Here is a 24,426-nt window from a genome sequence, read left to right as displayed (position 1 = left end):
TTACCATGCCTGGGTCCACAACTTGTGACTTTCAGTCAGCAGAAACAAGGAGTGAAGGGGACATCAAGCACTGTACAGTGGCCATCACCCAGACTAGGAGCAGCTGGCAAGAAGCCTGAGAAACTAAACTGACAATTTTATGGTGCCCTCCTTTATAAACTATTTGTTCAGAGACATGAGAGATGCAAAGGAACAACATGCCTTTATCATGTTAATGAGATTATTATGGTACACACCAAAGGCCTTTGAGAAATTCCCTATTTTCATCCTATCCAGCTATATAAACACTCCTTGCCTCTTGAGCTTCCAACTGCAAAACTCCGCTTTAACACAAGATGTACAATAATTGGTTTTATTAATTACACCACAAGTAATACTTTCTGCAACATCATATATTTCAGTTTCTGAATCTATATCCGAATAAAGTGCTGAAGTTTAGGGAATACTTTTAGTGCATTCTGTGTAGTCACTTCTATAACTTCTCCAACTGGAATTCCTTTAATTTTGGCAATGTATTCAGCAGCAATGTAAATGTTTTTGGGTTCATTTCTCACCTGAAAAACAAACAAAACCAATCAAATTACAGACCCCTAGAGATCACGAGTGTTTCAGATTCAGTGCTTTCTGACACAACTTCAGTCACACTGTGGCACGTGTGGCAGAAAAATCACATGTATCCATTCCTCTTGGATGAAGTTCCCTTGGTAGCCTCTTTCCTCTCTTGTAACTACACTCAAGACTACTTCACTACCCTGTGCCAGCAGCTGACCTCCTCCACAAGGTGTAGGTCTGGATGCAAACACACAGAAGTCCCTCCCTCCCATCACCTACCTGTTTTTCAGGCCCCAGAGCAGGAGAATCAGTTTCCAAGCACATATTTTCTAGTGGCAGCTGTTTCACAAGCTTCTGCTTCTTGAAGAAAATAAGACAGCCATTAAATGCTTTATGAACTTCAAACTGTGGGGGGAAAAACATGAAGGGAGGATATTCCCTACATTTAGAGACAGCATCAAAAGACTTTGGTGCCACTGTTTACATTTTATCAACAATTTCTGGATGGAAGCAATAACACCAAGAGCTGCTTGAGAAGTCCCTTCAAATTAAGGTTCTCCTGTTCTCTAAATGTCCAAAATACCATTATCTCAAAGCTGAATTCATTGTAATTTATTTAATCATGCAGTTATATTGCAGTTACAGAGTTGCCAGTGCAATTCTAATTTGCTGGTTTCTGTGCATATAATATTTGTGTACTTTTTCCTCCTCTCTGCTTTACCTCTCAACCCCAGTTTGTTTCCCTTCCTCCTAAGTACCTAGCCTCATCCCCATTTATATAATTTATATCCACCCCTCATGCTCCCTCCACTTGAATCAAACTTTTTCCTCTCTTATATTTCCCGAGCTTATCACAGAAAGCAGTGCTATCACAAAAACTACTCCTTCTCTACGTGCCATGTCCCTGCTGTAAAACAGTCCAGTGACAGAATCTTCTGAAGAAGAGCTCACCGGAAACCACAATAAAATGAGAAAAATCCCCCTTGTTTCTCAGGAATAGCTGAGCTGCTTTAGCCAGAATTCCCCCTCCAAAGCACAGCTAAGGCAAAAGCCCCAGGCAGCGATTCAGCCAAAGTAAAAATGTGCAATGCATGGAGAAGGAGCAGACCCCAGCTGGAATGAAACATTACCTGTTCACTCCTTACAATGGAAGGAGGAATGGAGAAGTAGTATCCAGCTCTCACCCCTTCCATGGCTACAGATGGCTTCCCATCAAAGGCATGGAGCAACACCTTGGTAGCACCTTGGAGAAACAAAACAAACCACATCAGCAGCAGGGTTACACAGGGCTGCCATGCCAGCTTCCCATGGCACCTTGGTCCCACACAGAATTAACACAGAAACTCTGCACTACTGCTCCTGTGAAAAATGCATATTTTATGATTGGCTTCTCGCAAATATTAAAATGAATATTATATGTGTTATGTTAGAAAGTTATGCTGTATTAATTCTCTTAAGTAGTGTGTTAAATATAGTTTTAGATTATAACAAAATCTTAAAATAGAAACTATGCTATGTAGGATACTCTTTTTAAAGAAAGGACTTGCAGTGAGATAGCAGCCACAGGACACTTAAATCTTTCAGAGAAAGAGAATTTATTGCCCCATTATCAGAAGAAATGAACTTCTTCCTGCCTCGAAGGCACTGTCAGGATTCAGAGGAAGAAGTTGACACTGACCAGACAGAATCCTGTGTTTGAATGGAATTTATGCATCATGTATGAGATGTATGAATATTCAATGGGCTATTGCTTTTAAGGGTTAATCCTCTGTTAACGGGTGTCCTTCCCAGAAAAACGTACCTGGACATCCGTAACTCTTTGTCTCTATTGTCTCATATTGTCCTAATTGAAATTGTCCAAATTATTATTACTCTAATTGTGTTACTATTTTTATAACCATTTTATTACTATTAAACTTTTAAAAATTTAAAACCAAGTGACTGGCGTTTTTCACAGTCCTGAATTAAACACACACAAACTGATGTGAGGACATGGCACAACTGGAGAAATCCTGCTGGCCAAAGCCACGGCAGAGGAAATGCCTGAAAACCTTACCTTGTTCCTTCAGGAGATTGATGGTTGGTCTTCCAGCTGAGCGGGAATGAACATTTCTGCACAGCAAGGAGAGGCCCAGCATTAGGAAATTTAGCCAAATACCCTTTTCTTGCAAATACCAACAAACTAACAGTATCTTGGGATGAAAATAATGACTCCATACTACAACTTTTATCAAGGAAAAAACCCAGGGTTGTATATATTAATCTTTCAGCTACAGTGAAGATATAGGAACAACATAGCATGGACAGGGTACATAAGATGTCTGTACAGAAATGCAAACATAAGGAAAATTCTACAATTAAATCTCAAACTGGAGACTGACAGGACACATTAAACTATGCCAGTTTAATCCATCTAAGGAAAGTTCTGTGGGCACTTAATCTGGAAGTGTTTCAACATGTTACTGAGACCTGGCAAATCCTCCTGGTACAAACAAAACCTACAATGGCAAATCCAGTCTTCTTGCCAGCTCAATCTGCTTGATCAAAACCTGTCTTTGTCCTTCCTTCTGTTCATCAGTGCTGGCAAATCTGGGAGTGAAATCTAGTCCAACCTACAGAACAAGAAGAGAAGGGAAAAGTTTTACAGACCTAACACTTAACAGAACCATAATTAGACATACAAAGGCATACCATGATTCAAAACTGCAAAACATTTCAAAATATGAATAGAGATTTCAATTAAAATGAGCTCAGCTGCAGCTTAAATTAAAAAAAAAATGCATTCTCAACCATAAACTTTTCAACAATGACAGCATTTGTGGGCAGACAGCTACTAACAAGGGTATTTAACATTTTAGTCTGTAACTGGTTTTCTGGGGGTTTACATTCTATTGAATATTATGTCAGATTAAGTCTCTAATATGTATCCCCAGTATAAGCAAAATTTCTGTCCTGAACCCATAGCTTTAGTCCAATCCCTAGCAAAAATTACCCATTAGTTCTATACTTTTTTGATCTAAACATGTTCAAACGTTTGTCAAAGCAGTCCCATTCACAGTTAGATGAAGAGAAGTTCTTCATACACAGTACAACATGGCATATTTAGCTACAAACTCTGCCAAAACCTGCTTTTTCTGTAGCCAGTGCAGAACCAGATGCAAGTCCCTCTGGTACTAACAAACAAATTGAGACAAACTCCATCCTAAAGCCTCAATTCATTTATAAACAAATGTAAGACAGCAGACAACAGATGGATACAGATAGATGAAGGATTAAAAAAAAGAACTGTACAAGTCACTGAAATCACAGCTTAGCCTAACTTTGTCAGAGAAGAAGGCAGCAAGGACCTGCCTTTGGTATGAGAGAGCATAAGTATGTAATCTTCCAACAACTCCAGCAACATAAATTCCATCTATTTTCTAATAGCAATAACAAAGAAAAAGAAGGAATCAAGCAAAGCTGTAATGGAAAGCACATTAAGAGAACTACCAATCAGCCTTAGTGCTTATTCAGGCTGACAGCAATTCTTATCACACACAGAAAAACAAGCATTGACTCAGTTTTTGTAATTCCAGTGACAGCTGCTGCTGGAGAGATTTAAACAAGTTATAGAATTCCACTCACTTCTCCAATCCCCACCAACTTGTCTTTGTAACGTTCTATAAGAGGCAGTGCAGCATCCAGATCCTGCAAGAATAAAAGATGCAACTCTCACTGCCCTTACAAGGGGAAAGGGTTATGAACCCAGCATTATGATAAAATTGGTGTTTCCTTCACTGTTCTGAAATTCTGTACTTCACAACTTGTCATTACTGTGAGCTGTGCAGTCAGATTTTAGAAGTCTGAAGGATTTATCTTCTTTACTTAATAACCATTTCATTACATATATTCATTACATATTGTTATTACATTCTATACCTATATCTACCTGTCTCTCTCCCTCTGTGTATATATATGTGTGTGTGTGTGTGTATATATCTTAAAACCTTATTCTAAATACTCCTGAGCTAACTTTTCACAGTAGCAGCAGAGATAATTAAAACAAGGCCCAAAAATAACTTGGTAACCTGAAATAGCTGCAGATAGCTCCCTGAGATTTTCAGGATAAGGCAATAAACAGTTGCCTTCCAGTTCCCATGTTAACAAAGGAACATCTGCACATGTTGTTTGCTGTAAGCAAAGCACGCTTGGGATTTCTAAAACCATTTCACTGCAGTGATACAGCCAGATGACTCCAGAAAACAATTCTGCTTTAAGGGCTAACAGGGACAAATGGATGTGCTGAGAGAGCCTGGGATTTGGTGCACTGGGTCTCCTTGCATGACAGACGGCAGAAAAACCACTGAAGGTAAATCAGGCAGATCGGAGCATCCTGTCGTCTGTCCTGAAAAGTCCCAGCAGTATTTTAGAGGCCGCGTTTTACCTTCAAAGTAACACTGCGCTGCTCCTCTGGAGAAATCTCTTGAACGGGGTGAACTCCCAGGCACGGCAAGACAAACCCTGGGAATCTAGGCACGGAACAGATAGCGAGAGTGTGAAAAACCACAGAGAACCAAGTTTAACGCCAAGAGCCCGCAGAGAGCGCAGGTTTAGAGCCAAGAAGGGCCGGCCTGACTGAGGGGGGCAGCGCATCCCCCGTCAGTCCCCAAGGCGCGGACCCGGGTGGGCGCGGGATCCCCGCCGGCCTCGCACCTCTCGGACAGCTCCACGACGCTCCGGAACTCGCTCGCCTGCTCCGACACCACCACCAGCGCCGACACGGCCGCCTGCGGCACACAGAGACCCCCGGCCCGCTGAGACCGGCGGAGCCGCGGGCAGAGGGTCCCCTCAGGCCGCCCCGCCTCACCTGCTCCGCCGCCCGCACCACGGCCGCCACGTCCTGCAAGAGACACGCACCGCCTCAGCACCAAGGCTGCGACCGGCACTCGGGACTGCCCCCGGCCGCCCGCCCGCCGCCCCTCACCGGCTGGAAGCAGGCCGCGGCCAGGTGGCAGTGACAGTCCACCGGCCCCGCCATGCCGCGCCCGGCGGGAAGGCACCGAGCGGCCGCGGGTTCCGCTTCCGGGCCGGCATTTTCCCCGCGTCCCGGGCGGGAAATGGAGGCGCCGCCGAAGCCGGAGGCGGCGGGCGCGGGGCCGGGGCCGGGGCCGGGGCCGGGGCCGGGGCCGGGGCCGGGGCCGGGGCGGGAGCCGGAGCGGGAGCGGGAGCGGGAGCCGGAGCCGGAGCGGGAGCCGGAGCCGGAGCCGGAGCCGGAGCGGGAGTGGGAGCCGGAGCCGGAGCCGGAGCCGGAATGGGAGCCGGAGCCGGAGCCGGAGCCGGAGGAGGCGCGGCGGGACCCGCGGGTGCGCTGCTGCTCGCGGCGCGGGCTGGGCGCCGTGCTGGAGCTGTGCGCGCCCTTCGTGCGGGCCCTGGCGGAGGGACAGCCGGGCGGGGCCGCCGCCGAGGCGGACGCGATCTGGGTGAGCTCTGGGGAGCGGGAACGGGAACGTCCCGGCACAGGGCCCGGCGGGCCCCGCTGGCAGCGCTCGGCAGCCGGGGTGACGGGCGGCTTGCACCGGGGTGGGCAGGGCAGTCAGGCGAGACGGGCTCTTCCTGAGGGATGCATGTATGGATTCACGGACGGACCGATGGATTCTCAGTCTGCTCCGTGCCTTGCAGAACTTCGAGACAGCGGTGCGGGAGAACGTCACCATTAACGGGGAGCCCTGGGAGGAGGCCTCGGATGACTCCCGGCTGCAGAGCGGTAGGCCTCGCTTCCATTCGCTTCCCGCTCCCCGGGCTGGGTTTGGTTTGGTTTTGTCCGGAGGTAAAAGGAGCCCGTTTGAAAGGGGAGCTTCTGACTTGATGTACGGAAGTAAAAACTCATTCCTAGGATAACGGAGCATTGGAAAAGGCTGCCCAGAGCTTGTCTCCAGCACTTGAGGCTTCCACAAACCCTCTGGAGCAACCTGTTTTGAAATGGGCTTTGACTCTGCTGTGAGCAGGAGGCTCTGGAGGGCCCCTCCAGCCTCAGTGTTGGGGGCAGTGACCAAGATCTGTCAGAGGACCCTAGGAGACTGTCTTGTGCTGCTATTGAATATACAGATCAAGTGTTGAAAGTTATTGCTATATAAATATATGTAATGGAAACAATGTATTTATAATTACTGTCTTTTGAATAATAGTAGTGGAGATACTTGGTAGTCTGGTAGTCTGGTGAAAGAAAATTTCAGTGTGGTTCATTCACTCACCTGTGTTGGCTTTAGGTGGTCTTTGCCTGTAGTTTAATGCTTTTTGCATTTACATAGAGCTGAGAATACAGATACATTGAGCTAACTATGGAGCTGTTGAACCAAAAGCATTGAACCGTTTTTTTGGTCGGGATGCTCTAAACAGTGTGATCTAGTTGAACCTATGTACCTGCTCATTGCAGGGGGCTTGGGCTAGATCACTTTTAAAGGCCCTTCCAACCCAGACTATTCTCTGATTCTGTGAAGTGTCTGCTGTTGTAGTTCTAGAATGATAAAACTCCAGGTACTTGGACTACAAGGTCAAAAATGCACAGAACTCATGATGCAAAATGCAAAACTGAGACACTGTCATCTGCCCACAGCTGCATAAAGCAGGTGTAAGGACTGTATTGTGTTTTTAATTCCATATAGATTTACTCATGTGCCTAGCTCTGATCCAGTTTGGGTCACCAAGAGATCTGTCAGTTTGTGCCTTCCATATTTATGTTGATCAGTGGCTTAAGTCTTTCTTGTCAATATTTAAATGGTTTCATGGTGATCTTAAAACAAACAACCAAAACAAACTCACAGAGTCTCCTAAAACCTTGGCTTTTCCTTTCTGAGTTTTGTAATCACTTGATTCTGCACAGAGTTACCCACAGGGGGTGCTCAAAATCCATTGTTTACCACTAGATTGAAAACATTGCATGGCTTGCAAGTTATACTCAGCACATTAGTGGGAACAGTGAATTTTAATCTTAAACTGCTTATTTGTGCACCGCGTGATGTAAAATCAGCTAGGCTTCCAATTACTGTTTGTGCAGTTGGAGTTTGTTTAATGCTTGTAAATCACACAGATAAATAATTTTTCTTCTTAAAATATAGCCATTGCTTCATAAGAGTTTCTTCACAGATTCAGAGTTCATAGGGAAATACATTTGTTATTTTTTCCCCTGGATGGTTCTCTCCCTCTCCCCACGCCAGATCATTTACTTCAGAATAACTGGCCAACATCAAGTTATGCTCCAATCTCTATACTCTCTTAGCAAGGAGATTCAAGACATACGTTTATTTCTGTGTTGATAATCATGCATGATTTTTTTTTATTTGAGATCTGAAACTTCTTTTTCTTGACAGGTTTGTCTCAAAAAAAAATATGAGAATTCCACAGTAACTATGTGTGTTTGTCACTTTCAGATTCCAATATTAAAATTCTGGAGGATGAATTTGATGAATTAATAGTAGAGACAGCAACTAGGCGTAAACAGTGGCCTAAAAAGATCCTGGTGCATGCTATTGAAACCATGAAAGCAGAGCAGGAGATGTTGGTGAGTAACCTAAGACTTCCAGAAAACCTTTGCATTAAGAAATCAATCATCCAGTCTTGACCTTTAAGCTCCTTCCCATGATTGCTTTGGATTCTTTATCATAAAATGAAATTGCTTTTTTTTCATTAACTAAGGGTTAAACTTAGGAAGTTTACTGATGGTTGCTACAAAGCATTGTGACTGTGTCTGAATTGGGTCTGTGGCACAAAGAAACTGCAGCAGATTGCTTCAGCCTGGTGACTCAGGATTTACAAGCCAGTAGGCACCTATTATCTTCGAGTTCCTCAAGTCCTTGCCCTAGGGCTGGACTGGCTGAGGTTGAGGTGCTAAATGTTACTTACACTACATACAGATAGATAGTATCACATGCAGTGTACCGCTTAAAAAATGTCAGTGGCTTCCTAAGCACTTTCTTGGAGCTAGTAAATACTGGGAGTAATGACTTTCAGTAAAGCAAAAGGCAGTGTGGATTAATGAATCAGCACAGTCAGTTCTGTGGGATTTTTGACACACAGTGTAAAGTAATTACTGGCATTAAACAAGCCAGTTGTGTCCTTACCTGCTGGATTTCCTCCCTGAAGTTGTTCCTCCCTTTTGCTTACCTCCTGATTAATTAGGATTCCTTTGGCAAAAATACAAGAGGCTGAGGCAGAGTCAAACACTGGCACAAGCTGCCCAGTGCAGCTGTGCCATCTTCATCCTTGGAGAGATTCATGGATGAGGTTCTGAGCAACCTGCCCTAGTTGGCCTAACTTCAGGAGGATGTTTAGAGGTCCTTTCCAACTTCAGCTATTCTATACAAAAGCAGACAGGGAATGTTTTAGAAAGTTGTGTAGGAGCCTGCATTGTATTTCTGAGGACTAAAATTGACAAATGTTAACTCTCTGGGTTAGCCAGGCAGAGATGATTTACAGCAAGGAAAAGTGCACGGGTGCACTTTCATCTTACACCTGAGATATTTTCTGATATGTATTGCTTTTTGTGATCTCTCTGTTTTGTCAGTATATTAAGTATGTAAAACAAACAAAATCAACTTAAATTAAATATGCTATTGAATAACCCCAAGATTTAACAAGACCTTTTAATCTTTCTGCTACCTGAGTGCCACAGTGGATTAGTTATTTGGAATGCCTCTCATGCTCCTTTTTTTCTCTTGCTGATCTCTTCAAAGTTTACACCACCACAACTAGATGAATTTTAATTAAAATTCTCTGCAAAAGTTTAGTTTATCTCTGTAAGAATATGTAAAAATACATGTAAGAAATATGGAAAGCTTAGTTTATCTCTGTAAGTGGTCCTTTTTTTTTCATCTCTCAGCTATTTCTGCAAAGGTACCAGTGGTTTCTTTGGTTTTGGTTGAGTGTTTCTTGTGTTCTTTCATCATCATAGCTAAATGAGTTATGCTTTCTGAGGCATAAAAGCAGCCATGAAGATGTGATTTATCTGGAGAGAACCAGTCATTTATTGTGGTGATTTCCTTGTCACTGCCAAAGCACAAGATCGTCCTGTGGGTTTCCAGTCGATGTGGTCTGTAGAGTTTGAGGCTAATGCAAGCCATGTTTGCTCTCCTGCTTGGAGCTGTTACTGCAAACTTGCTAAGTTGTGTGGACTGTGAAAAAAATTTCTCCCAAAACTACAGCAAGGAATAATTAGCTTTCCCCTACTTGATGTTGCCTGAAGAAGGTTGAGGGACAGCTCCTGAAGTGGAGAACACTAACTTGCAGATGATCTAACTTCTGTTCCCTTGGCCTTGCTTTGTGTCCTTCTTCCCTGTTAGCTGCTTCTAATTGCACCTTTAATGCAACTGAGAATGGGTTATATTCAGTTATTACTAGTTCTCTTCATGTCTCAGTTAACTGATGTAAGGCACAAGACTCACAGTGTGTGAAGCAGAGTGTTCTTAGTTCTGTATAAGTAATTGCAGGGCTAGAGTGTACTTGTTTAAGTACTTTTCATTTTCTTAGCTTTTTGTCTTAATGCACCTTTTGTTGGAGTTTGTGGCTCTGGGAAAGCATGCTGGTTCTGTGAATGGCTCTTGAGAAGCTAGAGCAGCTCTTTTTCCTCAGTCATGCAGCAGGTGGCAATGCTTCTTCCAAAATGCCCTGGATGTCAGTTTTCATGCTTTAATAATTAGAATTCTGCCAACTAAAGCAGATTTCTGGAGATGTGTTTACAGTGAGTGTAACTGTGTTAACCAGAATGCTATTTTCAGTAACTAAGTATCTATAATCTGTACCTTTAATACATTCTTGATCTAAATAATTTCACCACAATATCCATATATATATATTAGGTATCTATTAAACCAAATGAGTATTTCACAATTGTTGGGTTTTTTTTTTTTTAAATATGCAGAAGCTCTACCAGCCTGTGGTAAAACCAGCAGACATAAGACCTCAGCCTTCGCAAGGTAAAGACTTTGTGGGGAGGGCAGCTGTGCTGAGGAAACACTGCCTCGCTTACTGGCTAACTGTAAATGTTTGACACGTTTTCTTTCTTTAAGCTTGTTTAAAATTGGCTGTTTATAAATTAACAAAAAAGCTAGAAGTTTGTCATAAGTGAATGTATTGCTGCCTGAATTTTACTGTGTGCATTTCTCTCATTCTGAGTGCTGCCTGCAGTTAGGCACTGTACTTGAAGGCAAAAAGCTCTGTGTGTGTGTGTGTGTTGGGGAGAAATTGTCACACAGCTACCCCAGAAGGCTTCCTTACTTCTTTCCTTCATCACTGGTGGTGCCAGATGAGGAACTGATGGATCACTGCCATTGAACTTCATCTGTTCTTGTGTTCATTTTACACAAGTACTAGAAATGCTTCAGCCTCTCTTCCTAATCAGTCATTTCCTTCAGGGAGTTGAAAGCTGTTGTGCAGGACTCAGTGGTGGCGGTGTTGACTCTCCTAACTAGGACAGAGATTTCATCCTGCCTGTGTCACTTGTGAGGGTTGATGAGGGAACAGAGCTGCAGACAACCTTGTAAGTTTGCTGCATGGATTGGAAAGATGCCTTGTGCAGACTCCTTGGAACAAGGTGGTGGATTTTGCAGCGGATGATTGGGATGTCCTCTTTTGAGGCTGGCTTTAATAAATGGGGAGTTGTGTGTTACCCGTTGTTAAGTATTGAATAATGACAGATATCAGCAGTGCAGTTCTAATTTGAAAAGTGAGCACCCTCACTATGAATTACTGCACATGATGTAACAAGCAGCGGTGCTTAGAGTTTGAGGAGCTGAGCTGAGTCTTCAGTTCTCACCCTGCTGATCTGACTTCATTCTAAACATCATTTCCTCCTTTAAGATGTGAGACATGGCTTCCAGCAGCAAAGCAGCCAGTAGCAGCAGTACAGTGGTCACTTTGTATCGGAGTTCCTTCTGGATTCTAGTGTCCAAACCCAGGCTTTTCTCATGTCAGTCCACTGCTTGCAAGTTAGTAGCAGCTTGCACTATGATACTGTGGTTTTGGGTTTGGTAACAGCAAAGTTGTAGCAAAGATGCCACGGAGTTTATGGAGCATTTTGGTATTATGTAGTCTTTGGGAAGTTTATGTATCCCAGTTTAGCAAGTACAGTGGCCAGAAACCAAAAATGTTTAGATTACTCAATACCTTTCATTTCCTTGTTTCGTTTCCCTATGTTTTGGAAAGCCTTGAACACTGAGGAATATAATGCCATCTATGTCAAGGCAAACTCTTGCAGGCAAATTTCATTTAACTGTGTGTCAGTCTTTCTGTACAATAATCCAGATAATTATTTCTTCTTTCACTTAACTCCATCCTTACCATTTCATAAGGTCACCAGCCTCCTCATCCCAATACTTTATTGTAAGAATGCTTCATTGTAGAGATATCCTTCTTTTAGAGAATACCCTTCCACAGGGCTCTGAGATGAGTCTAAAGAAGTTGCTTCTGGACTGCTGATTCTTCCAAACTGAGTGATGGTGTGTTTTAGTGTCTATGTTCATGTAGGGATCATGTGTTCCTAAACCAGCTCTGAGCAGCACACTGGATACATGGACAGTTCAACAAGCACCATCCCTTGGTGGTTACCACCTTTCAGCAGGGAATCACTGTAACCCTGAGCTAGAATGCTGTGACTGACTTATAAATGCCTTCAGCAGCACAGATAAGATTGACTTCAAAACAGAGAGTTGTGTTTAACCCTGACAGGGTTTAGAGGTGTGTGCACCACCTGACACTGTGTCCTACTGCAGGCACTGGTGAAACCCTACAGAAAACTAATAGTAGTGGAGGTGAGGCTCCTTACTTCCAAGAAGCATGATAGTGTGCTCATTTTAAGTTTTGTGGATGGAGAACATGCAAAACAGTTTCATAATAGGCTAGAGTTTAACTCTTGAATACAGAATTAAAGTATTGGTGATCTTATCACATTGCTACTAGAGTCAAATATATGCTGGTGTTCTGCACCTGCTGCCTGCTTCAGTGTTCCTGAAAGCTGGGGGATTTTTTCTTGTTAGCACAGCAGAATTAATACAGTTCATGTTATTTATGTTTGGTTCTTTTTGGTGTTGATAAATTAAACCAGAAGAAAAAAATCCCAGCCTTTATAGTATTTGCCCTTCTGAAAATGGGTTTTCTAAATCTCCTGTTCCCCACAGTGGTGTCTGTTCTCTGTGTTCTGTGTGGGTTTTATCAAATGGAATATGAGCTTAAAAGTTTTGAAAACAAATCTTCCTGTGTAATTATTTCTTTACAACTGTTCTCTTATTTCAAATACTGGCTTTGTGTTTTTTAGGTAAGAACTTTGGGGTTTTCTGTAGTTGGGACTGCTAGCCTCTGCAATTTGAGTGATACAGAGTACTACTAGTGAGATATACCATGCAGCTGTTCTCAGTGTTACAGTGAGAGGGATGTGCTGCAGGTTTAGGTTTTATATGGGACTTTACTGGTTTTCTGTCCATTTTCTAATAGTGAGCAGTGGGGGAAAGGGTTATATTTCAGAAGTTGATTTGGCTGTGTTTGTCTACAGATGCTTACATCGCAGATCTGAAGCAGGCGGCAGAGGTGGCATCCAAACAGATCAGCGAAGCCATGAAGGTGAGACCTCCATGTGCTCCAAGAGAAATATGGTTTTATCTTCTTGATCTGGTAATATGTCACAAAACAGGAGTTCTAACTCATCTTTCTTATAGTTTGGTAGAAAAAAGCCTGTGTGTGTACTGAGGAAGCAGGTAAAGCATTGTGTGTGTAAAACATTCTCCCTCGTGGTAGTAAGGGAGATTACCCAGGAAATGCTTCCATTGAGATTTTGGAACCTGCAGCATCTGAAAAACATCTTTTGAAGACTTGTATGGCTTCACCTAGAGTATGACATTTGTTACTTCAGTACCTGCTTAGGAGCTGTGGTGTTCCTGTGATACTGCCTGAGCTTAGAGATACCATGTGGGAACACTTCACTTTGGCACACTCTTTGCATGGTTTCTGGGTGCAGACACCTCACTATTGGGGTGGTAGCTCTGCATTCACAGCCCTCACTTGCCATCCTGAGCATCATCTCTGCAGACACTGAAGCTTTTGTGCCTGTCAGAATCTCATTAGCATATTGCATGCTTTATGACCATTGTTTTTCCCATGTAACTTGAGCTCCTCGGGTTTTGCAGTGTATTCCAGCACTCATAGAAAAAGCAGAAGGTTTTTCCCAAGCATTGACTATGCAACCAACCTTGGAACTCTGCAAGCTACGGCAAGAAGTCTTTTCTGGTTTCAAGGTGAAGGAGGAAAACAATGTCCAAAATTCAGTACCACCAGGAGAAGTCACACCAACAGGAACTGTTTGCAGTAAAAATCCTTATGTTTTGCTGAAAAGAAGAAAAGCTGCAGATTCCCCTGGAAGAAGGCGCTACCCACTGCGGCGGAGGAAGATCACTCTCAGTGCATGAATTTCTCATTTTGTGCTTTCACATTGGAATCTCAGTTGTACTTTTGTTCCATGTGTTCCATCTTTTTTCTTAGAACTCATCTCCCCTCAGTGCTATACATGGGAGCTTCTTTAATGAGTCTTTGACCTCTTAAATATTTCTGTTTTGCTGACATATGATGATATGTGATGATATATGGTACATGTACCAGTAGCATCCAATATCCAGCAAGTGTATTTGCCATTTAACTAATTTTTTGCTCTTATATTGCAGTTTTTAGCTTGAGTCCTTGTGCTTCTCAGAGTTCATATGCATGCTTTATGTATGTGGGCAGTCTTTTAGGAAACCACTAACTGCTCATTTACATTCAGCATGTCTCTAGAGAGGTTGGAGAATGTCTAGTTCTCCTAATGCACCTTCATTAATTACTGAGGCATGTGGCTTTTATATTAATGAATTAATTGACACTGCAGCATATTGAAATCACCAAATTTGGTGCAATGTTGGAGTTTTAAGGAAGTCTATGCACACATGTGACATTAGTCCTTGCTATCCTACCTTTCCTGAATGTAGGTCATTTAGGCTTATTTATAGTCATGTTTGTTGAAACTTGGATTTTTAATAATTGTATGTATTTACTTGCAGTGTGCTCTTCTGAACATGAATTCAACCATCAGCATGTTAGGGTCTGATAAATCATTTAATGTAATCCAGGTGTGCACCTGGGGTTTTCCTGAGCAATATTTCTACCCAAGAAAGGATCTTGACTTGGGTTATGTTTGCATTTGTGTTGTTTGACTAAACTTTAAAGATCAGTAGAGGTTACCAGTTAATGGTATTCACTTGAGCTAGCTTACTTTTGTTTTCTTTACTCATTAGTGCCTAGAATATTGGAAATTAGTACTAAATTGAGCCTTGTGCCTTAACCATTTATAACTTTTTCTAGTTTATGGTTGCATGTGCCTGCAGTAAATACTCCTGTCTAGTATGTAAAATATTTGTTACACAGTAAATGGAGGGGGGTTTTAGAAGCTTTATTAATGACATGTTTGGTGCTAAGAAGACAGGTCCAACCTCTTGTCTAAGAGACTGGGAGTTCACAAGAAAACAGATTTTAGCATCATTTCTTTTGTAAAAGTGAGCATCTGTACTGAGACTTTGTATATGTAATAATATGTAAATATTTTTCCTGACCTTGTATATATAAATGTGTGTTTTTATGTGAAGTAAATTAAATCAATTAAGGAAGATCAAAGCTTCAGATAATATTGTCAGTTCTAATCCCGGAATAGATGGTGGCTGAGCAGTGAGCGTACTTCAGAGGACATCTGTGTTAAATTCTGGCTTGAGTAACTGAAGTAGTTCCATTTACTGCCTTTGAACTCACAAGTGTTATTAATCTCAGGGCTGCAAAGCTTATTGGGTGAGAGAGGACAGGATGTGAGAGGGACTGGAGCTGCAGGGCTGTGGGGTGTGTGGCTCAGACTGCTTCTCACACAGCCCCTTGCTATTTTGAGTGCCCATGCTCTTTGAGTGCGGCGTTGGAAATCCCTGCTACGGCTTTCTTCTCATGGATCCTGGCTGCTGCTGGGCTAAGGTGAGCCCTGCAAGATTCTGCATGGCCAGTATTACAGTGTTTGGCCATTTCCTCTGTTAATAGGAAGATTCTCTGCTCTTCTCTGCAAATGACAGGCAAGTACAGAAAAGAGCTAGGAATAGGTATCTCTTTGAAGAAGTTCCCTCAGAAATAGCTGGGTTAGGACAAATGCCATAAGAAATTAAAAGGGAAAGCACTGTGGTTTAAGACTTAATAAATAAATTCACACAGTGCATGTTTCTGTTTAGAGACTAAAGGATAGTTGGCCTGCACAGGATTTCAAGTTAGTGGGAATGGATGCTCTGAGTTAGAGCAGTTGGTCTTCTTTTCCATAACCTGTGTTGCAACTGCAATTGGATGGAAGAAGAAAAATGCATCTGGAAATGCTGGCCAAGTAGACTGTATAAAGAAAAAGATAAAGCAATCAGGATTCCAAGTGCAGTGTATAAACTAGGAATTTAAAAATCTGATGGCTACTTTTGGCCAAGCAACACTGGAAAGAGAACCTTCCTTTAAATGCAAGTTCTGTGATGAGTTGAACTCAACATGAATGTTCAGCAGTTTTTCCAATGGTTATTTAAAAATTCTACAGCCAGTGATACCTGCAACTTGCTGTTCTTCCCATTGGCAGAAATACATAAAACACTTCATTTTTCCCCACTGAGTAGCCTTCTGTCCTTCAGTTAACTTTTCATAGGAATAGGCAGTGTTGTGCAAGACATGTCTAATCAGGCTTCTACTGAAATGTCACAACAGCCAGGCTTCTTATTTTTAACTTGGGGCGAATTGGTATTGCATCAAGAAATGTCTGGTAGTTTTTCTTTATATAGCCTTTGAATTTTGTAACACAGCTCAATGGTGAGGGATGCTTGGGTTCATTTGCAAACAGAGTTTGAATTTCTTGGCTTTTGGGGGCGGGACAGAACATCTCACTGTTTGTTAGTGTGTCCTGTCTGCAGTGTGCTTTTTGCTCATGAGGCTAGGCCATCCCTGGCCAAGAAGAACTTGCAAATTGGAGCAGCACCCACACATGCTTTTGCTGTGTGTACTTTCTGAACAAAGGGGATTACTAACTGTAAAGAGGAAGCTCCTCTTCCAGAAATCTTCACATGGACCCTGATGTCTGTTTGGAAGCCTGGGTGCTCTGAGACCCAGTTCTGACACGTGCCATTCTCCAGGAGAGCCATGCTGTGCTAAGCTATGATCAAAAACCAGTCTGCATGTGTGTAGGCTGCTTCAGTGCAGACAAAAATCACTGATAAACTGCCGTTATAAAATGTAAGCTCAGCTGACTAAGCTGCTTTCTGGGCTGATTTTCTCTCCTGCACAGAAACACTCTGCCTTTACTGCTGCACTACCTGGAATTACTGTGTAGGCATTTCTACAGATGTACCAGAGATAGCTTTAATACTAAGTAGAAACTTGTTCCCACAAGCAAATTTTGACTTGTCATTTCCTTTGTCATTTGTTCTGAACAAGAACAGACTATTCAGGCTCAAGGGGACTGTCCCCTGGCTTGTCCCATGCTTGTGTTATCCTGGAAACCTTATTCTGCAGCTGCTGGGAATTACTCAGTGAGGTGGATATTTACTCAGGACTAATAAATTCTTGGTGAGCTGCTCATGATTTGATGCTGTCAGGTAGCTGGTGCAGGTGCCATTTGCAGCAGCATTGCTCCTGGAGCACGAAGTTCAAAGTCCCTCCGTGGAAGGGGACTTTCTTTCCCACAGATCACTCCAGAGGGCTGTTCAGGTGTTTTATCCACATGGTTCATAGTAAGAGAACATACCTGTTCCCTGAGCTTGTGAAAATACTGCCTTCTAGTCCTGTTTATTTCAACAGAGCTAGAGCTACAAAGGCAGCAAGATCCCAATGCTCTCTTTTTAAGCAACTGTCCCAACTAAGCCTGTGTTTGTGCCCTTGTGTACTGCTTCCCTTTAACTGCACGAGGTGTAGTTAGGCTGTTTCAGAGGAGCAGTTGAGAGCAATTCACCCTCTAATAGCCCTCTGCCTAGTCCAGGAGGTGCTGGTCTGCATCCCCTCAGCTGGAGAATGGCACTGAACCCACACCTTACTGCTGCCTCCATGAGCAGCCCTTGGTGAACATCCTGCTCTTGGCACATTGGATGGCAAAGCAAGAAAGAAGCAAGACTGCTTTTGAAGAAACCAGGGAATGCCCTGTGAGATGCTTGGGAGAGACCCAGCACAGTCAGGGGCTGCAGGTTAGGTCAGGGTATATTGGCAAGCGTTCTTCCCAGCTGTGGTCACCAGCCACCTCCCCAGGGCTGTTAGGGTGGCAAGACTCACAGGGACTCGGTCCTCCAGGGTCGGAGAAGCTCTTGGAAAAGTGCAAAATCAAATAAATTCATGGATAGCCTGGAGGATTGAGATACAAGCTGCTTTGAGGTGGAACAGCTGGGGAGAAGCCCTTCAAACCAAGGAAGTCGTGCTCAAGCCTTGTAGTCACAGTCCCAGAGCCTACCAGGAAACATGTGGCAGAGCACAGGCGTCACTTTGACTCTTGGACTCGGGGGAGCATGGTTCCCTCACCTTAAGCATGAACTGTTAGCCAGATCTTCCTGGAAGGATAGTCTATATTTACTCAGTTTGCCAACTCTATAACTTCATCTAAGCTGGATGACTCAAGCTGCTGAGGAAACCAGAAAAAAAGGGAAGTATCAGATTTATGGAGATACCTGGGGCTTTGTGACCGACTGCCCTGCAGTTGGGGGGCACACACCCTCCTCTCATGGCCATGTGTTCACCTCTGTGAGCTGAGTACAGCCAGGAGGGTACAAATCCTTTTGCAGAAAAGCAAGGATGTTGAAGTAGCTGTCAGTACAAACACTCCCTTTCAGAGCATGAGGCCAAGGTAACTGCAATTAAAATGCAAAAAGGTATTCTGAGAGGTAAAAGAAACAGTGTTCTGTTAAAATACTCTCGACAGAATAATGGAAGAGAAAGATTTTTGTCTGCAGCAACTGTATTTCCAGCATTCTTGGTCCGGCTTTGCCTTTACAAGAAGTCTGTCGCATTTCCTTATTATTTAAAGGAACAGGGTGAGTAGCGAAAGTGAAAATCGCTTTATCCCAGGACGGATGCCGTGTCCTCACACCCACGATCCCGGGCTGAGCTGGCTGTGCCGCATGTGGAGCTGCCGATGTCGCAGGAGCGCGGCGTGCAGGAGCGGCCGGAGGTGAGCAGCGGGGAGCACACGGGCTCCGGGGCAGCCGGGAGAGCACAGAAACTGCGGGGAGTTCAATTCTGCAGGCGAAGGAGCGAGTCAGGCCGCCCGAGGGGGCGTCGAACCCAGCCGGCCCGCGGGGCTGGGGCTCTCCGGGGGGATTTTCAGGCAGCTCCTGCCCGGCAGCGCCGTGACCCGGACTTTCCGCGGCTCCCGGCGGTCCCGGGGGGCGGTCCCCGCGGGGAGCAGCGCGGGATGGGGCGGCCCGGTGGTCCCGGGTTCCCGGTGCGGGCGGGCGCCATGTGAGGGCCATGTGGGCGGCAGCTCCGCCCCGGCCGCTCCGGCACCTGGCGGCGGCACCCCCGGCCCGGGGCGGCGCGTCCCCTGCCCCGGCCCGCCCCTCCCTGCCCTTGCGCTCCCTTCCCTCCGCTGCCGGCACTCGCACCCCCGCGGGCCGGGGGAGCCCTGCGGGCGGCTCGGCGGCGCCGGCATGTCCTGCGCCCTCCCGGCGGCGGCGGCGGCGGGGGCCAGCGCGCTGTCCCGGGGCGCGGCGGCCGAGGGCGGCCAGCAGGTAGGCACCGGGCTGCGCAGGGCGGGCGGGCACATGGGGCTGAGTCACGCCGGGCAGCGCCGCGCCGGGGGTGCCCCCTGCCCTGGGCATCGGCCCTTCTTTTCCCGGGAGGCGCCGCCGCGCCGGCTCTTCCCGGGTGGGAGCGCGGGCGGTGCGTGGAGAGCGCCGGGGCACGGCGGGGCAGCGGCTCTTCCCCAGCCGCGGGCAGCCGGGAAGGGAGCAGCGCTTTCCTGCCCGCTGCTCGCACCTCCGCCCGTCGGCCGCGCCGGAGCGAGGCAGGTGTAAAACACTGCCGGCAGAGCGGGAGCGCCGGTCCCCGCTCGGCTACCCAGCTCCCCCCAGCAGCAGCAATGCCCCTGCCCGCGGGGCTCTGCGGCATCCCCGGCAGCCTGCCGTGCCCCAGCTTCCCCCATCAGTAGCAATGCCCCTGCGGCATCCCCCGGACAGCCTGCCGTGCCCCAGCTCCCCCCAGCAGCAGCAATGCCCCTGCCCGCGGGGCTCTGCGGCATCCCCGGCAGCCTGCGTTGCCCCAGCTTCCCCCATCAGTAGCAATGCCCCTGCGGCATCCCTCAGCAGCCTGCCGGCTTCCCCCCCCTCCGCTTCGGGCCCGCCCGTGCACCGGGGCCGAGGGATGCGCTGCTGTTTGCAGGGACCATGCGGTCTCTGGGAGACCGAGCATCAGCGCTGTAAAGTTGGAAACGTTCGTTCTCAGGAAGTTGCACACCCGACTTCGGGCATCTTCTGTGTGCACCTTGCAAACTAGCGAAGTGTTTCTGGCTGGTGTCTTCCAGAGTCGGGAAGAAGATGACAGAAAAGTAAGGAGGAGAGAAAAGAATCGAGTTGCTGCGCAGAGGAGCCGGAAGAAGCAAACGCAGAAAGCAGATAAACTTCATGAGGTACTTGGTTCTTTGCAGGCATGGCTTGGGTACCAAGCACAGGACTTTACAATAAACTGGAATTCTTAAGCAGGCATGGGCCTGTTTTCACACAATCCTGCTCAGAGAGCTGTGGGTGTGAGGCACTGAAAGCGTGCTATGGGATGCCTGGTCGGGTACTCCAGACACTGATGCTGCTCTTGGACAGTGCAGCTCTGCCTTCAGTGACACTGCTAGGAAGAGAGAGACATGGTCTAGCCCTTGCCTCGTCCTCCCTCTTTTGCTCTTCCTGTGACCCCCAAAGAATGGGATCACAGGGCTCCTTTGGGCTAAACCAGAACCATTTTCTTCTGTAATAGTGTTACGCTTGTCACGTTTGCTGTGACAGTGGATGAATTCTTGCTGTCTTACAAGGCAGAAGGTGATGGAAGAGGAGGGGATCATGCAGTGGCAATGCTGGCTTAAATAAATTCTAGAACTGTGGTGTCATCAACAGGATTCCCAGACATACCCAGCTGAAAAAGCTTCTTAGGAACTTGGGAACCTGTAAGGGTGAGAGCTCGGCTTGGCTAGCTGTTACACTTGTATGCCTTGAAAAGACACAGTGGGTGCCCAAACAGATGAAATGAAAGTAATTGATTCTTACAGAAGCTCTTCATATCACAATGTGTTGTGCTTCTCTTGTGTCCCAGTGCAAACACTGGAGGACAGGGATCCCTTTTCTCTGATTTTGGATGTTAGCTCACACCACAGTGCTCTTGTCGCCAGGTGTCAGCTTTTGGGGCAGGTGTCACTTTTGCAGCACAAAACTGACCGCCACTGTGGCTGAGTCAGTTGCTCAGCTCTGAAGGTTCATCACGGGCTTTTTTCTTTCTCACTGTGCAAGGATTTGCCAGCAGTTAGCAGAGACTAAGAGGGACAGTGTGGGGAGTTTTGGGCTTGGTTTTTCCCAGATCTCCTCTGAGTCAGCGCCTGAGAAAGCCAGGTGCAGGGTAGTTCTGAAAAGGGGTAAGCCCTGGCTTTTGTGGAATCATTTTTGGGCCCTGTGCCATCCTGCAGCCTATCTGATGTTGCTCCTGAACTTGAGGATCTTCCTCGTGCTGGGAATCTTCATTTTGAGGCACACAGGTTTTGCCAGCTGTGGGCACATCTGGTTGAATGGAAATTCATTCTTAGCAAGAACAACGTGACAGTTTCACCCCTGAAAATGAGACTGAGCAATGGGACAGCAACATTTATTCCAAAACCCAGGACCATGGGGTTTGGGGCAAGAAGAGATGAGCAGAATGACAGTGGGGGTAAGACAGCTTGGCTGGAGTTTGGCTCCAGTGCTGTGTGCTGTATTAGGAGGACTGTGCCTGTTTCACTCTGTGAGAGGTGGCTCAGGGGTGTGAGGGAGGGCCAGGGGCCCAAAGTTCTGCAGCAGAGGGGAGCAGAGGCAGTGCCAGGCTGCCCAGGACAACGTTGCATGAGAGCCTCTCCCTGCTGCCTTTCAGGCACGTGTAGGCTTTGAAGTTTTCTCTGGAGTTTTCCCAGGGAGGTGAGATTGAGTGGGTGGGTGTTGAGCCTTGGGCCAGCAGCAAGACATCCATCTGCAGGTTTTCAGTGGGCTGGCCCTGAACCTCCAGCTGTCTGCTCTTTGGGATGGGAAGGCTTAGAAGCAGGGACACTTGGGACACACAGTTATCAAAAAATGTAGCACAGGTGTCTTGCATCCATCACATGCATGCTGCAGAGCAACTCAAAATTCCTCTGCAGTTAACAGCAGCTTGTTTATTGCCAGAGAAGCCTTAGCTCAAAAGCAGTCAGGTCAGGGATAACCAAAGGCACTGGTCTGGCCTTCTGGTGACAGAATGAGTCTGGCCTCAAGCTAGCATGATGCTTCCCTCCTCCTGAGTTCTCAGGCTTCTGAGAAGGTGGCTACAAGCTCTGGCAGGCCTGGAGGAGAGCGCTGGACATGCTGTGCCAGCCTGGATAAATGGCTTTTCCCTGCACTGCCCTGGGGCAACGGCTGCCCTTCTCTCACCAGCAGTGCCAGGCACTGGGTTGGGTTTTCCCAGCACCTCTCAGCAGTCAGTGCTTTCATTTTCTCTGACCTCACCGTGCAGAGTCCATCTTGGCCCTTGCCATCAGAGGCAGCCCGGGGTGGAAGAGGCCACCAGGGGACACAGCCATCCCTGCCTGCAGCCCTGGGCTCCTGGGGACTCTGAGGGCAGGTGGCATCTCCTGGTCTCTAGGGCTGTGAAAGGAATCCCAGTGCGCTCAGGGCACAGGTTGTAAAGCACCTTCCCTGTTCCAGCACCCAGGCTGGGTCTGTCTTTCTCTTAGCACTTTGTAAGTTGTACTAAGAAACCACACTGTTTTTCTACTGTTATGTGAACGTACTCGAGGTGGAAGCACTGAAAGGAATGTTTTGACTGTAAGTTGTTGTTTCTTTTCTTTCCCCTCCTTCCAGGAATATGAGTCTCTTGAGCAAGAAAATACCTCCCTGAAAAGAGAAATCGGAAAGCTAACAGATGAAATGAAACACTTGAGTGAAGTGTTGAAGGATCATGAAAAGATCTGTCCACTATTGCACTGCACCATGAACTTTGTGACCATACCAAGGCCTGATGCACTTGCCAGCTGCCTACCAAGATGAGTGCCCTCCTCAATCACCTCTCAGTGTGATGCGTGAAAGTGCCATTAACGGGAGGTTTCAAGAGCTGCCGCAGCTCTACTCCACGTTGAAATGTTACAGTCTTCTGAATCTCAGGAAAACACCAGCATGGAAAAAAAGACAATTTGAACAGCAGCTTCTAACTTGGTAGACTCTTCAAGCCATGGTTTTGCCTTTGGAAATGTCAAAGTGCTGTGCAGCTCACTATGGAGCGATGGAGTGTAGACAGGGAAAAGTACCAACCCCAGCCTGGAATGCCTTCCTCCCACACATCCACTGCCAGTAACCCTTTGTCACTTGTCACCCATGCCTGTCATGATCAGGCTGCTGGGTTTTATCTCTCTAAACAGGTTTGGTTAATAAAAATGATGTCTCATCTCTATAATGTTCTCCACCTTCTTCAATAATCGATGTCTTTATAGCATCTCTGCTTTTCATTTGCTGGTTGATGCCAAAGTCTAATGCTAATTTTGCTGTTAGTTGTTCTATTATTTACTTATCGCCTCTTCATTGGTTCCTCTTTTGAAGTGTGTGTAACAAAAGAGTTTTCTTAGTCTTTAATATTCCAAATCATCAGCCCTACTGGCATTAGTCCTTGGAGTGTTTTATATCCTAAAATACGGCCTGGTCAGTTTCTGATGGTGATTGTCTGCTCTGTGTGGAAGAAAAGCAAACAGAGTTTGATGGTTTTAAACATTGTTTTAAAAAGCAGATTTTAAAATTTACTCTCTTAATGCACCCACTGGAAATGAACAAGTATCTTCATCCTTCCTTCATCTTGCTTATTGCCTCTGGAAGATTTTGTCTGTGGATTGAGTTTTGCTAAGCATTTTGTTCTATGTCCACACTGAAGGTGTTTGATAATTGCTTGAAAGAAAAACATTCTGTTTTTCTTATCGGTTACAAAAAGGAAGTACGATTGCAATGTTATTGAGAAATACACAGAAAATTGTGTTTACTTTCTCTGAAGATTCCTAACAGTGTCAACCTCTTGAAATGTGGATGCTGTAGCTTGGGAACCAGCAAAAGGTCTTTTTCTCACAGTATTTCACAGTCAAAGAGCACCTTCGGATAATAAAAATCTCCTCCTTATTGCCAACTCTCTCACTTCAGCATTTGGAATTTTTTTTCAGTTAAACTCATGGGATTAATTTCTCCCCTCACCAGGATCACAGTATTTATCAGCAGAATATGATCTGAAATGTCTGGATGTTATTTTTTTTTAACTTTTTTTTTTTTTTAAGTTTCTTTAGTAGAATGGTGCATTGCTGATCACTGCCAAGATAGAATTTGGAGAACCATGTAGTCAACTCTGCCTTCTAAAGGGCCCTCTTGTACCATTGTCTTAGGATAGAAACTCCAGATGAGCTGTTGGCTTCTTTAAATTATGTGTTAGGTTGTTCCCAAGAGAATTTCCAGAATTTGCATCTGCAGCCTAAATGCTCTCTTCAGAGTTCCTTATGGTCCCATAAGAACTGAGTCATCCCACAGAGAGAATCTGCTGCAGTCTCTCCCTAGGAAATCAAAAGTCTCAGTACAGCTCAAGATTCGAATTTTGGGAAATGTCCTTGAAACTGCTCAG

At 45.7% G+C, this 24,426-nt stretch overlaps 3 protein-coding genes across 3 annotated transcripts; 2 read left to right on the top strand and 1 right to left on the bottom strand.

Annotated features, from left to right (window-relative positions):
- Positions 1-338: 338 nt before the first annotated feature.
- Positions 339-5,569, bottom strand: TATDN3 (TatD DNase domain containing 3). The gene is made up of 10 exons (XM_063152160.1): positions 5,516-5,569; positions 5,399-5,431; positions 5,245-5,318; positions 4,976-5,060; positions 4,177-4,239; positions 3,055-3,164; positions 2,609-2,664; positions 1,683-1,795; positions 832-912; positions 339-554 (listed from the first exon to the last, which is right to left on the bottom strand). The coding sequence occupies exons 1-10, from the start codon at positions 5,567-5,569 to the stop codon at positions 411-413; spliced, it is 813 nt and encodes a 270-aa protein (XP_063008230.1). The 3' UTR covers positions 339-410.
- Positions 5,568-15,213, top strand: NSL1 (NSL1 component of MIS12 kinetochore complex). Its single transcript, XM_063152159.1, has 7 exons — positions 5,568-5,707; positions 5,816-6,011; positions 6,211-6,295; positions 7,959-8,089; positions 10,445-10,499; positions 13,070-13,137; positions 13,701-15,213. Exons 1-7 carry the CDS (start codon positions 5,568-5,570, stop codon positions 13,977-13,979), a joined length of 954 nt encoding a protein of 317 aa, XP_063008229.1. The 3' UTR covers positions 13,980-15,213.
- A 3,440-nt stretch (positions 15,214-18,653) lies between these two features.
- Positions 18,654-23,946, top strand: BATF3 (basic leucine zipper ATF-like transcription factor 3). The gene is given in 4 exon segments (XM_063153487.1): positions 18,654-18,711; positions 18,714-18,751; positions 20,102-20,206; positions 22,641-23,946. Coding segments are annotated over 4 exon segments (387 nt in total). The 3' UTR covers positions 22,827-23,946.
- The last annotated feature ends 480 nt before the right edge of the window (positions 23,947-24,426 follow it).

Source organism: Melospiza melodia, chromosome 3 (assembly GCF_035770615.1).
Source record: "Melospiza melodia melodia isolate bMelMel2 chromosome 3, bMelMel2.pri, whole genome shotgun sequence".
In the NCBI taxonomy this organism is placed as follows: domain Eukaryota; kingdom Metazoa; phylum Chordata; class Aves; order Passeriformes; family Passerellidae; genus Melospiza; species Melospiza melodia.
The sequence above is the reverse complement of the archived record's forward strand: the minus strand, read 5'-3'. Positions and strand labels throughout refer to the sequence as shown.

Excerpts from the sequence above, each read along its gene's own strand:
- TATDN3 (XM_063152160.1), bottom strand. The coding sequence starts at position 5,569 with ATGGCGGGGCCGGTGGACTGTCACTGCCACCTGGCCGCGGCCTGCTTC. Across the intron at positions 5,432-5,515 it reads CCGCGGCCTGCTTCCAGCCG|GACGTGGCGGCCGTGGTGCG; the intron begins GTGAGGGGCGGC and ends TGTCTCTTGCAG. Across the intron at positions 5,061-5,244 it reads GTCGTGGAGCTGTCCGAGAG|ATTCCCAGGGTTTGTCTTGC; the intron begins GTGCGAGGCCGG and ends TTCCGTGCCTAG.
- NSL1 (XM_063152159.1), top strand. The coding sequence starts at position 5,568 with ATGCCGCGCCCGGCGGGAAGGCACCGAGCGGCCGCGGGTTCCGCTTCC. Across the intron at positions 8,090-10,444 it reads AAGCAGAGCAGGAGATGTTG|AAGCTCTACCAGCCTGTGGT; the intron begins GTGAGTAACCTA and ends TTAAATATGCAG. Across the intron at positions 13,138-13,700 it reads AGATCAGCGAAGCCATGAAG|TGTATTCCAGCACTCATAGA; the intron begins GTGAGACCTCCA and ends CGGGTTTTGCAG.